The 12,188-nt window shown below is 44.8% G+C and overlaps 3 protein-coding genes across 5 annotated transcripts; 1 reads left to right on the top strand and 2 right to left on the bottom strand.

Annotated features, from left to right (window-relative positions):
• The first annotated feature begins 44 nt into the window (after positions 1–44).
• LOC142888848 (uncharacterized) lies at positions 45–3,592 on the top strand. Its single transcript, XM_076027305.1, has 6 exons — positions 45–471; positions 574–709; positions 1,223–1,822; positions 1,948–2,118; positions 3,028–3,129; positions 3,261–3,592. Exons 2-6 carry the CDS (start codon positions 587–589, stop codon positions 3,393–3,395), a joined length of 1,131 nt encoding a protein of 376 aa, XP_075883420.1. The 5' UTR covers positions 45–471; positions 574–586; the 3' UTR covers positions 3,396–3,592.
• Positions 3,593–4,501: 909 nt separating this feature from the next.
• On the bottom strand, positions 4,502–8,832 carry LOC142888841 (protein regulator of cytokinesis 1-like). Of its 3 annotated transcripts, none has more exons than XM_076027289.1 (14): positions 8,674–8,832; positions 8,110–8,242; positions 7,906–8,028; positions 7,575–7,811; positions 7,324–7,494; positions 7,067–7,216; positions 6,833–6,980; positions 6,607–6,743; positions 6,435–6,530; positions 6,082–6,228; positions 5,879–5,992; positions 5,668–5,775; positions 5,430–5,591; positions 4,502–4,963 (listed from the first exon to the last, which is right to left on the bottom strand). In XM_076027289.1, the coding sequence occupies exons 1-14, from the start codon at positions 8,682–8,684 to the stop codon at positions 4,901–4,903; spliced, it is 1,800 nt and encodes a 599-aa protein (XP_075883404.1). In that variant the 5' UTR covers positions 8,685–8,832; the 3' UTR covers positions 4,502–4,900. The 3 variants fall into 3 exon arrangements, with proteins under 3 accessions (XP_075883404.1, XP_075883406.1, XP_075883405.1); XM_076027291.1 differs by having other exon boundaries at positions 5,485–5,591; XM_076027290.1 differs by having other exon boundaries at positions 7,575–7,808.
• An 866-nt stretch (positions 8,833–9,698) lies between these two features.
• On the bottom strand, positions 9,699–12,063 carry spi1a (Spi-1 proto-oncogene a). Its single transcript, XM_076027292.1, has 5 exons — positions 11,905–12,063; positions 11,633–11,726; positions 11,373–11,557; positions 10,277–10,439; positions 9,699–10,193 (listed from the first exon to the last, which is right to left on the bottom strand). The coding sequence occupies exons 1-5, from the start codon at positions 11,926–11,928 to the stop codon at positions 9,892–9,894; spliced, it is 768 nt and encodes a 255-aa protein (XP_075883407.1). The 5' UTR covers positions 11,929–12,063; the 3' UTR covers positions 9,699–9,891.
• Positions 12,064–12,188: the final 125 nt, after the last annotated feature.

Genomic DNA, 12,188 nt, shown 5'->3' with positions numbered 1-12,188 from the left:
ACTGGAATCTGAATTGAATTCGGAGAACGCATTGTTGCTCTGCACCGCCTTTCTGTTACCTTTACATAATCTGCTAATCTGTGGAAAATCTCACAGCAGTCCCTTGTTTCCAGAACTGTCAGCATTAAGCTGATCCGCCTGCCAGCCCACGCTCAGTCACGTGGAGGGAAGTGTGGCTCTGCACCCACTGCACAAGCAGAAGGAAACTGAAATGATCAATTAAAAAAAAAAAAAAAAAAAATGAATTTACATTAGACAAACAATTCTTTTTGCTGTTGTAAGTGATGTTGTGGATGAGATACTAATGGGTTTTAAGTTGCTTGTAGTGTCTCAGCAGGTGGGATTACAGCTACAATGAACAGCAGATATGATGATGTCAGGGGCTTAATGATGAAGAGCTTTAGCGCCGTATGATGTCAGTGCATTAGTCACACGCACAGGGCTGCACCTCGGAGGGAACACCTGACAAAGGTGAGTCTCCATAGTGTCAAGATCCAAGTTTCGTGTTGCTGGAAAAAAAAAAACAGACCAACAATCAAAACAACAACCCAATCTGGCGTTCCTGGGGTGCAGGTTAAAACTGGGAATGAACGCTCTGGACGAGGTTCCATTCCAGACGATGCTGGGACCCCTGGAGGACGAACTGCAGCTGGTGACGGCTCCATGCATCCACGTTCCAGACAGTCGGCAGACGCTGCGAGACACTGAGGTCAGGTCCCACACGGCATTATCACTTCTAAAGTTTAGGGCTCTACTGTTATATTTCTTTGTTTAAGATATTGTTTGTATTGCTGTTTGGCATTTAAAGGCTATTCCTAATGCCACGGGTGTGTTTTGAATTTATCAAATGAAACTGAATTAAGTTAATTGCAATTATTATTGACCAAAAGGGTGTGTCTGTCCCATCAACAAATTCACTTCTGTTTATTTGTTTTCAGACAGGATTCCAACCCCATAAGCCCAACCCCAAACCACCCTCTAACCCTAACCCAAGCCCCAAATTCCAACCTTAACCCATCCCCAACCTTAATTCCAACCCTAACCCAAACTACTTCTCCTCCTAATATCTAATATCTGTACATGAGATGTCAATACTGTGCTCTATCTGATGAATGTCTGGTGTGATCTGCTGCAATCCAATTTCCCCACGGGGACAAATAAACGACTACTGCTACTACTTCCCTAGAATATGCAACCAATGCCATTCCATTTCTGAATGCAGTACGGGTTCGACTTGGAGAAACTGGTTCTGTCTGGACAGCAGCCTCTCCGCCAGGCCCCGTCCTGCCCACCCTTCTGGCTGATGTTCAGCAGCCCCCAGCAGGGTCGCAGGTCCAGCTGCAGCTGCGGCGACGTGTGGGCCCCTCGGCCTCGGTGCCGCAGCCACAGCCTCAACTCTGCAGACGCTGGCCGGCTGCGCTATCGCACCATCACGTTCCACATATCTGACTCCGAGGACGACGACGACAAGGGCAACAGCGACTCCTCCGCCGAGGACACGCCCCATCCCGTCCAAGAGCGTCCCCGCAGCGCCGCCCCGGCTAAACACCCTCTGTCCAGGGTCAAGGCCCTGCAGCCGGGCTCCTCCGCTCAACCAAGCAAGGCCGTGTTTCCTCCGTCCCTCCAGGAGGGCAGGCCGCCCCCTATGAGCCCCCTCCTCTTAGGCAAGAAGGGCAGCAAGAAGAAGCAGCGCTCAGCGGGCTGCCAGGGCCGCAGGTTCTCCCAGAACTCCCCGCCTGCTGCTTTCTCTCCACGCAGGCTGCAGCAGCAGCAGCAGCAGCGACCCTCCTCCGCAGGCCCCGCCGTGAAGAACCGCAGACAGGTAGGAAGTTCCGTTTCAGTCAGAGGGGAACGTTCACCAGGCTTCCCTCACCGCCTCCTCTTTCCGCCTCCTCACTTCTATTTCTGTCTGTTTGTTTCTCACGTCTCTTTCTTTGATGAGCTCAGGCGCTGAGTTCCAGCCGCTCCTGTGGGCTTTTCTTCGACTCGGCGGCTGAGCTGCTGTCAGCTCTGAGCCAGGAGGAGCGGGAGCTGCTGGAGACCATCATAGCGAGGGGATTCCCTCTGCGCACCGCCATCCTGGCCCTGCAGAAGACCGGCTACCACAGCCCGGAAAAGGTATTGGCCCCGCCTCCGATCTGGAAATTGGAAAGTTACAATAGGATAGAAGTTAAATGACATATGTTACACCTACATAGAGAACGATATTTTTCATCATCTGCATAGGTTTGTACAACTAATTATCCCCTTAAGTGTTCTTGAAAACACCATTTGTAACCCGTTGTATACAGCCAACTGGGTTGTCTTTTTTTTAATATGATGTACAATACATATATTTGGAAGAAGGCAAAATAAGCATCCATCAAAAAAGCCAGAGACTACAACAGGGGTGTCAAACTCAAATACAGAATGGGCCAACATTTCAAACTCGGACCAACAGTGATATTTAGTGGAAAAACTGGTTTTGCTTCAACCTGAACATGGAACAAGCAAAAGCTTATGACTATACAATAAATAACTTCATATTGCACACATGCAAAATTTAATATGTATAATACCGGTGGGCCAGCTCTAGTGGTGATTCTTGGCCCCCGGGCCACAGTTTGATATCTATGACCTAGAATAAATCACTGACTAAGAATGTTGCACTAATTTGCAAAAAGTAGAAGGACCCTTTGTGATGTCACAACGGGCTGATTATCAGGATTGTGTGTATTAGCGCAAACCTCATGAAAAGAGTGTGCAGAAGAAGTAAAGAATGTGGACTTTTTGGAGGAAATAGTGTGAAATATAAATTTTTCCAAAAATTGAAATCTGATACATGCCAATCGTTTACCAAACTTGCAAATTCAAATATTTAAATCATGAAAAACTTGGTATTTAGTCGTTTGATAAGGTACAAATAGTCTTCTTCATAGCAAAAGTGAAATCTTTGTGCTTTGCTGAGTTTGCCACTGATTCAAAAAAAGAAAAAGAAAAAAAAGAAACAAAAATGAAAATAAATCTGCTCTGTGATGTTGCTGGTAGATCCTGAAATACCTGCGGTCCCGAGATCGTCTGTGTGAGCTGGGTTTCGACGAGGCCCAGGTGGACGAAGCCCTGGAGATGTTCCAGAACTGTGAGAGCAAGGTGAGGTCTCTCCAGCAGGTGGCTTTGGCGTCTGTGTTCATCATAGTGACCTTAACATGGAAGCAAACAATGTGACAGGGACAAAGTTTGAGTCTGACTGATGGATGTACGACTGTTGAACTCTGTTGCAGGCTGCTGAGTTTCTGCGTCTCCTGGCTCAGTTCAACGAGATGGGCTTCCAGCAGAGCACCATCAAGGAAGTCCTGCTCGTCCATGAAAACCATCGTGAGCGAGCCCTGGAAGAACTCATGACACGCATGGCATGACAGTCAGTGGCCTGTGACGTCGGGATTATCATTGTTTTTGTATTTTTTTTTCTTCTTCTTTTTTTAAACTAAAGCAGATAGTGGATGTATTGCTGTGAAATGTAGCTGAATAGAGTGAAATGTAATGAAAAGTAACTGATTTAATTGAAGTAAAACTGATATTGTGCCTGGATGTACCGCGTTCCCCTCAATATTTGCAGCAGAATATTTTTTTGTTATACTTATATTGTATAATTATACTTCTCTCCACGAAGATGTTTAACTTCTGGGCCCTCACTAGGTGGCGATCAAGCAGCGCTTGAGGGCAGGCAGGTGGTTCGGTTCTGAGGTCACGTGATTTGGACGGCGGGTGCTCGGGGCTCAGAGAGACTCGTGTGTCTGGAGCGTGTGACGAGGCCAGGCGACGCTCCAGGTGAAATCAAGTCGATGTGCGCCGCCGTCTCACCAACGTGGAATTAACAAACATTAATGGAAAATCTCTATTTCAGTCACGTTACAGCCCATCTTTCAGAAGAACCCTTCAGAATAAAGATGCCTCGTGTTCATTCTGGGGAGGGGGGGGGGGGGGGGGGGTTAACTTGCCGTTAATAAGATGTGGCTGCTATTCCTCTCTTAAATGAAATGTTTGATAAAATATATTAAAATGTCTTTACATCCCTTATTGACAGTTATCTTGTGTGTTAGGTTTAAATGTGAGTCTTTTTTTTGTGTAATGGCAAAGAGCTTCTACACTGTGAAATCGTAGCTCTGCTTCTCCTGGAGAGTTTAAAGGGCTTCACTGAGGCCCCGCAGGCACATAAAGCATGACATAATACACAATACAAATATTTGAAAATAACTGATGTCTAATTTACTGATTTATTGACGCATTTAATCCAATCCGAGGTTAGCAGCTGAAGTACATCAGGATAAATGGCTCAGTGTGTTGGCTGCTGGACTGTGATTCAAGACGTCGTGGGTTCATTCATGAGTCAGTGTGTTTTATCAACAGCCAAAACATTAAGATGAGCGCCAGGAGAGGAGAGGAGAGTAGTGTGAAGACCTTCGGTGACATAGTGTGGTTGTCAGTGACGCTGTTCCAAACCCTGCTGGAGACCACAAAACAGTTTTGTTTATTTAAATGTTTATTTACAAATTGATTTTACAAAAAGCATAGAGCATACTTCTGCAAAGCAACCTTAGCTGTCATTCCAGCTGGAGGGAAAAAAAAAAAAAATCGTGATGCAATGGCTGACTGCTGGAGTACTAAAAGAATGTAGTGCATATTTAAAAACACCCTAATCAAAAAGCTGTAGCCCCTTAAAAAATACAAAATAAAAAAAAAAGTCAAACCAAAAAACCCCCACAGCAGAATAGGAAATCCCTGCAGCAGAACTGATCCTGAAGTATCAAGAACACAGGATGGATGGAGAAACACTGAAATATTTACACATTTGAAGAGAAAGGTCACATTAAAGCTTCCTTGATGTGTTGACCTCTGCTGATGGAGCTGCTGCTGTGACTCATTACTGATGGCTGACGGTAGAATTCAGCTGGCCCGACTTCACGTTTGCCTCGGAGAGATTTTTCTGTGGAGACAGTAAGAAATCAGTCCCGTTACTCGGAAGTGAAATAAAAACAACAACATCAACAACCAATCAACCAATCACAGAACAAAATCTTAGTTTGGCAATGAATGTGTTGACTCCCTGGTAACAGTAAAAAGTAAACAGGTATTAATAAAAAACACTTTGTATTAAATATTATCTGTGACTCAGTATTGAAGACAAAAGCAGCTGCGTTTTAATCTATTATGTTACAATGGCAGAGAAGAGAAATGCTGCACTGATTTAAGAGAATAATAGAAATGTGCCACTTTTCTAATGAACAAATTAGGTGTATATTCACTGTTTACCAATATGACAATCTTGGACAACAATTGTGGTGAAGTATCTTGTCTTCATGTATCATATGGCCAAAATAAACACAGACAATCCTCAGTTTGCAAATCATCCACTGTGCCTATGTTAGGTTTGAGACAGAAACCACATTTACCGCAAATTCCAAATAGGAGTTAAATGCAAAGGTTTGATCTGGTGTATCCTGAGACCTGAGTGCGCCACTTGCTGTGATTCTGTTCAGGTGAGAGATGTTTTCCTTGTTCCGGTCGAGAGGGCGGGGAGTCCTTCCCTGTCCAGGGGTCCTCAGGCCAAGACCCTGCAACCAGAGCAGCCACAATGATAACCTGCTTTGCTTGATTTTGAGAGGGAGGGATCAGAGACGACAGACACACCTTGCTGGCAGACAGAGGCGGTTTCTGGATGGAAGACTGGCACAAGGTTCCACCCAGGCCTGAACAAAGCAGGCTGGTAGGGGTGGACATTGTCGAGGTGGCGTTGAACTGTGTAGACAGAGGGAGAGAGAAAAAACAAAACAAAACATTAATTGCAAGAAGAAGAAGACGAAGAAGACTGGAGAGAGGAAAAACTCCTGCGTTGTCCGACCTTCTTGACTTTCCCAGGTGTGGGTGTCCCTGCCACCATGCGCCTTTTGCACGGCGTTCTCTTTGCCGTCCCGTACAACATGTCCTCCTGGGTCTGTTTTGTTTTCTTCAGTTGCTATTTTCCAACAGAGAGGACGGCTCCATTAGAACAAAGGCCTCTGCCACAGTGGAAATGAAGTTGAAGCACCAGATTAGACGTCCTACCCGCTCCAGTTTCTCCTTCTCCTTCTCCGACTGGTGAATCTCCCACTGCTCCTGCACATACTCCAGAAACTTCCGCCCACTGACCAGGAACTCTCGGCTGTGCTCCTGCTCCCAACCGTCAATCTGGGCCTTGAGGACCTTTTCCAGCTGGAACAAACGGGAATGGGCAAATTGAGCTTTGTACAAGAAATGAGACGGTTAAGTCTTGTTGCAAATCTGCACACTAGAGTCCCAACGAAAGAAGACCTGAAATCAGCAGAAATTCAGCACCTCTAGTTGTGCTGGTCTAAACAATGCTTTTGTGCATTTATAGATCAGAAGCCGCTGATACGATGATTTAAACATGTGCTCACCTTGGGCAAACTCTTCTGCAGCTCAGTTCTCTGTTTCTCTTCCTTCAGGAGGTTTCCGCCTCTGTTGTTGAACCTTGAAGGGTCATTTGCCTTTCTCTGAGCAGAGAGACACACAAATCAACACATTTGCTTTCGACACCATTCCCCCAAACCTCCCGAGGACAGCACTAACGTCGAGCTCCAGGTACAGTGTCCAGTTGTCCTGCCATTTCGTGACTCCCTCAAACAGTTCCTTGTGATCCTCGTAATACTTCTCCAGGATCTTCACCTCGGCTTCGTGCAGGTTGAGCAGCTCTTCAGTGAAATCGTCTGTGAGGAGAAGACGCTTGCATGAACTATATTGTAAACCTCCCCCGCCCGCCAGTTGGAACTATTTGTCGCTCCACGGCATTATTTACCGGAATGATAGGAGGTGAAAGCCTCCTGCTGCTCTTGGCTATAGAAGCACTTTGCCCAAAACTCTTTAATCTCCCCTCTGATGGCCTCGACGACACTTTTCATACTCTGCATTTTCAACACCTCCAGACGCTGGACTTCATTCTGGAGCTGCAGAGACATCACAGACATTATTAGGGGCTTTAGGCGAAACATTTTTTGTGTGTGCACGTGACGACAGGACGGCAAACTCTTACGGCCGCAAGGTTTCTCTTCTTGGACAGGACCATGTGCTCGGACAGGGCCTCCCTTTCCTCCTGGGGAACCTGAAGTCTTTCCCACAGACCCTGGATCCTCGCGCGTAACGTGGAACAGTGGAGCTCGTTCTCTGCCTTGCGATCGTGCAACTGAAACAAGACGTGAGAGAGAGATGAGATGAGATGAGAGGTGATGAGACGTAACACTGCAAAAAATTCATTCAATTCAACGCGGGTGGAAAGAAGAAGCCTCTTACCTGACCAAGGAGCACTTTCAAAGCCTCAATGTTGTCATCAGAAAGACAGAAAGCTTCCTCGTCCTCACACATGACATCCATTTCGAAACTGGTCTCTGGTTGCTGCTCCAGGTTGTCCATGCATGCAATTATTTCCTTTTTGGTGCTGACAAACTCCTCGTGGCGGCGCTCCTGCGGCAAGGCATGGCTGGTTACGACTCAGTAACGTGAGTGAACAATGAGAAAGAAAGTACTGAAAATCAGATGCTCACCTTCTCTTTGGTCAAATGATCTAAATAGGCGTGGTAGTTTTTGAGGTCCTGGAGTGACGGGACGGAGTTGTGGTCAATGCCAAAGGGCGCTGTGCACAGGATCCCGCAAAGCTCCTGGTCCTTGGCGATGAGGCCCTTGAGCTCCTCCATTCTTTGCCTCTTGTGCTCCTTCATCACCTCCAGACGCGTGCGACTGTTCTTCTCCATCTGCAGCATGGTGCATCCTTCCTCCTCCTCCTCAATACGACGCAGACCAAACGCGTTACACGACGAGGTGGGAGTGTGAAAATAAAGAAACCGACAGATCCGGGGGGGGGGGGGGGGACTGTACCTCAAACGGGGGCAGCTGAAGTTCGCTGTACAAAACTCTGAGGTCCTCCTGACAAGCCCCGATGCTCTTCATTAATCTGTTCTTGAGTCCTTCTTCCTCTGCGATCATTAGGTCCAGCAATCCCTGCAGGGCAAAGGGGGCAACAAACATGAGGCCGTTTGTGTGCGGACCACAAATGCGTTCATAATCAGTTTAGGGGCTCACCTTGATGTGCTTGTGGACCTCGTTGGTCCTCTGAACGCGCTGCTCTTCTGGAATCCCTATTTCCTCCCAAATGTCCTGCAGTCTGACGTGCGCCCTGTTGAGATAGGCCACGGACTCGGCAGCGTGTACCTCACTAGAAGGAAAGCAGCGGATTCAGTTCTGTGGATCAGCTCCGGTGTTCACACGCACTAGCTAAAAACCAACGACGGGCAAATTTGACCGTCACTGTGCCTTCGACGACGCAGGCTAGCCAACCGCTCGACTAGCTGCGCTAGCTGCGACACTTGATAACATCAGCTGAACGGCCGTTCAGGAATGGCCTGATATTACAGTAGCTTATAAGGCACAACCTTTCTCATAATATATACATTTCACAATTGCTCATTGCACGCACGCAGGCAGCTACATACATTGTCGCAAAGCAAGCAAGTGAAGTTAGCCAGCTAGCTAGTGAAGCTTAATTTAGACCATTTATTAGACAAGCAGGAAGTAGGGTTTCTAACAGAGAATGCCATCATTTTCGCACAATTTAGGCTTCAAGAAGTTGAAATATAAATTACTGACCTCACTCTCATGTTGCCCCCAGTAAAATGCGCCTACAAAAAGGACCTTTCCCGAAGACAATTGCTGACTAAAACTCACGAACGGCTAACACCGCCGGGTTGCCCGTTCGTTTGACGACCCGTCCGCGTTTGAAATTCGCAGGCAACCACAACTGCGACTCTGATTGGTTGAGGAGAGTTGACGTCAAAGGAAGCTTTTTTTTGTCGGTTGCCAACCAAAAGTAAATAACCTAAATTCAAAAATGAATTTTTCTTACGTAGTTTTTTTTTTTCAATGTCAGATATTTCTTCTGTCCAAGTTTGACATTTTTTTTCACCCAAGGGTGTCCATTCGTGAACTTCGATCTCGAAAAAATAATTCGAGAATTTTCTTTTTGACTGCTTCCGGTTTCAAATCTGTACGCTTATAACGTCAAAAATATACAAATACACCAAGCACTTATTTCAGGTGTTTGATATGTAAAAGCCAAAAATAGACTGCGGGTGTTCAAAACATGGAATGCTATTACGTTATCGCGTTTTTGGTATAGTTTGTGAAATTTCTAACTGATAAAATGATGAATACACTTTTTGTGGCTGGAAACATCGACCAATACAGAATAAAAGACCCTCAAGATAAAGTTTTAGACACTGTGGCTGTGCGTAACATTTCAATTACGGTCTTGTTTATATTTGCTTTAAATTCATTTTAATATCAATACATAAATTGCATTTCTACGGTTTAGCTTATTATTATTATTATTATTATTATTATTATTATCATTATTATTATTCACAAAATCTGATGTCTGAATTGGTCAGCATGTGTCTGCAGTTTTTGACTCATTTACCAGGCCTTGGATGTGCCAAAGCCAAGACTATTTCTACAAATACATTCCACACAACTGAAATATCAGCTTGATAATGTTGAAATTGTCCCTACTCATGTCATATAGAAATCCTATTGCTTTGATAGCAAGGGGCTGTTAAATGCTTGCTTGTTTAAAGGTGCTTTCAATTTATCTAAGCAATCTGACAAATACACTGCAAAAAGATTATTTATTTATACTGACAACAGAAAACCCTGAATTTTTTTTTCCTTGAATCATTTTTTTTATGAAAGCAGGTTTTGATTATGCACATGACGAATAAATATAGAACTTGGTTAAAAAATTATACGTGACGGTTTTGCGATTTCAGCGTAATAAAAGAGAAACTTTTCTTCCTCCATCAGCGAGCATCAACGAGTCATGTAGCGGCCCCTCAGCACGTCCTCGCTGAACTGGTAGGTCAGCTTCTTCTTCACTTTTTTAATCTCTCCATTTTTTCCATAGTTCCTCAGGGCTCGGGCCATCTTTTGATAGGTCATTTTTTTGCGGTTGCCCTTCTGAGTGCCCCAGCGGCTGGCCAGAGCCTCCTTGTGTTTGGTGGAGAACTGGAAGATGCCCTTGTCCTGGTCCACCCACCAGATACAGTCGCTCATGTCGCCGTTTCTGAGCAAATCTAGGAGGAACTGGTACAAGCGGATTTTCCTCTTGTTGCCTGCGTAGTGGAAAACCTTGTTAGTTTCAGTGATGCTTAAAACAGTGTTTTCAGTGCTTTCCAGAGCCAGTAAGCATACTCACAAGTGTCTTTCCTGAAGGATGGGTGCCTGTGCATTTCAAATTCATCGTCCCCATCAGATACCTCCAGTGGTGGGCTAGCTCCTCTCTGTTCACTTCCTGAATACTGGCCTGGTGAGGCGGGGGGTTGGTACTGGTAGCAAGGGGACGGAGTGTAATATGGAATCTGTTTTTTTAAAACAAAAAAACAAAAAAAGAAAATAACCAAACAAAAAAAAGGTCATAGTTTCAGTTTTACAAGGGAGGGAGAAAATGAGCAGTCGAGTTCCAGTGTGGCGCAAGCCTTTTGACATTTTCACTCAAACTTCAGCCATTGTCCTAAAAGAGGAACTAACAATGCCAAAATAGATGTCAGAGCTTAGCTAGAACATGCGTGCAGGAGATAACTCAATAAAAATAAAAAATACCCCCGGTTGTCCACTTCATGTAGTAGACCGAACATCATTCTTTTGGATTTAATTATTTCAGTTTTTTGAATAGGAAAATTGTGTGTGTGTGTGTGTGTGTGTGTGTGTGTGTGTGTGAGAGAGAGTGTTTGTGTGTGTGTTGTGTTTGTGTATATGTGTACATTCATGCAACTATCAAAATGTACTTGGGTGGAGGACAATGAATGATTTGAGCAGTTATCCACATTCAATGGAATTGAAAAAAAATTGAAAGAAAGTTTTTAAATAAATAAGACCGATTTCAGATTAGTTTTCTAAGTTATAAATGTAGCAGCAGATGTAGCTAGCTAGCAATCACAAGTCTTAGTCTAGATTAGGAATCAACAATTTTACATCAATCAATTTTTCCCTCGAATAAAAAAAACATTAACCTGAAAACAAGGCACAAAAATAAACACAGGTTTTCTCATTTGTGCCCTTTAACTTTTGCTCTTTACTCAGAATACAAAACAGTGTTAATCACATCATGTTTCCTCACTAAAACTACAAAACATCACTGCTGTGGAAATACAAATTGGGTTCAAGTTGAATTTAGGGAGCCTTTTCTCACTCCAGGCTCTTCAGATTTGGTTTGCTACAATCACTCTTCCTGATGAATATTTCAAGATTTTAAACCAAATGTGGGAAATGAATATATATTTCGTCGGGCATACTTGTGGTGCGATGGAGAGAGGCCCGAGCGTTGGGTCCAGGTGGAGGGCCATCGGCTCTCCACTGTAGCGGTAGGATGGAATCAGTTGTTGAGGAGCCACAGCCTGGAGCTCCGTGAGTAGGCTCATGGGGGAATTATCGCAGTCCGCCACCTGGACGCGCTCAGAGTGGAAGCTCCATCTGTGGTCTGGAACGTGACAAGAGTGCATGAGGCACCCTGTGCCAGAGAGATTCATCATATATTACCTAATTTTACTCGCACCTTCATAAATATCCCCCACGTTAGCGAGGCAGGGGTAGAGCTCTGCAGGCGGTCGGTAATCCTCGTGCTCGTTTGGGAGGACCCCATCTGAAGTCTGTGGAGGGAAGGAAACTCAGATTTTACCATCTAGAATTTTGAATTTGGAAGTATTCTGTTGTGCTAAAGTCTGACAGATTTTGTATAAGATAGTTAGTTAGGTAAATAGATAGATAGATAGATAGATAGATAGATAGATAGATAGAAGAATTCAGAGGTGACGCAAAAATACTTACAGATGCTGTGACATATCCGTCCATCACGTAAACACGGGCAGCATGAGAATCTTGGTCCTCACTCGTTGTGACGTTTCAACTCTTTCCTATTTCTTCACAGCCGTTTAAAAAAAAAAACTGCCTGGTCGAGCACTGACTTCACCAGAAGACAAATGGGAAGTGAGAACCCCGCAGTGCGCGTTTATAATAATCAGTTTGTCTAACTCTGTCATCAGCTAGTTCCTATAACTGATTGCCGTGGCGCTGGATGAGCATGAGAAGCGCAGTTGCACGTTAATGCAGCC

Source organism: Nelusetta ayraudi, unplaced genomic scaffold (assembly GCF_046127955.1).
Source record: "Nelusetta ayraudi isolate G7.1 ecotype Tasmania unplaced genomic scaffold, CSIRO-AGI_Nayr_v1 ptg000020l, whole genome shotgun sequence".
In the NCBI taxonomy this organism is placed as follows: Eukaryota; Metazoa; Chordata; class Actinopteri; order Tetraodontiformes; family Monacanthidae; genus Nelusetta; species Nelusetta ayraudi.
This window is presented reverse-complemented; position numbering and strand designations above follow the sequence as displayed.

What these genes read in the sequence shown, in the direction of transcription:
- LOC142888848 (XM_076027305.1), top strand. Translation starts at nt 587, where the DNA reads ATGAACGCTCTGGACGAGGTTCCATTCCAGACGATGCTGGGACCCCTG. An exon ending in CCGTGAAGAACCGCAGACAG is followed by an intron (nt 1,823 to 1,947) that starts GTAGGAAGTTCC and finishes TGATGAGCTCAG; the next exon opens with GCGCTGAGTTCCAGCCGCTC. An exon ending in GCTACCACAGCCCGGAAAAG is followed by an intron (nt 2,119 to 3,027) that starts GTATTGGCCCCG and finishes TGTTGCTGGTAG; the next exon opens with ATCCTGAAATACCTGCGGTC.
- LOC142888841 (XM_076027289.1), bottom strand. An exon ending in AGGTCCACAAGCACATCAAG is followed by an intron (nt 8,029 to 8,109) that starts GTGAGCCCCTAA and finishes TTTGCCCTGCAG; the next exon opens with GGATTGCTGGACCTAATGAT. An exon ending in CGCCTCTGTCTGCCAGCAAG is followed by an intron (nt 5,592 to 5,667) that starts GTGTGTCTGTCG and finishes CTCTGGTTGCAG; the next exon opens with GGTCTTGGCCTGAGGACCCC.
- spi1a (XM_076027292.1), bottom strand. Translation starts at nt 11,928, where the DNA reads ATGGACGGATATGTCACAGCATCT. An exon ending in CGTGGGGGATATTTATGAAG is followed by an intron (nt 11,558 to 11,632) that starts GTGCGAGTAAAA and finishes GTCACGTTCCAG; the next exon opens with ACCACAGATGGAGCTTCCAC. An exon ending in ATCCTTCAGGAAAGACACTT is followed by an intron (nt 10,194 to 10,276) that starts GTGAGTATGCTT and finishes TCCACTACGCAG; the next exon opens with GCAACAAGAGGAAAATCCGC.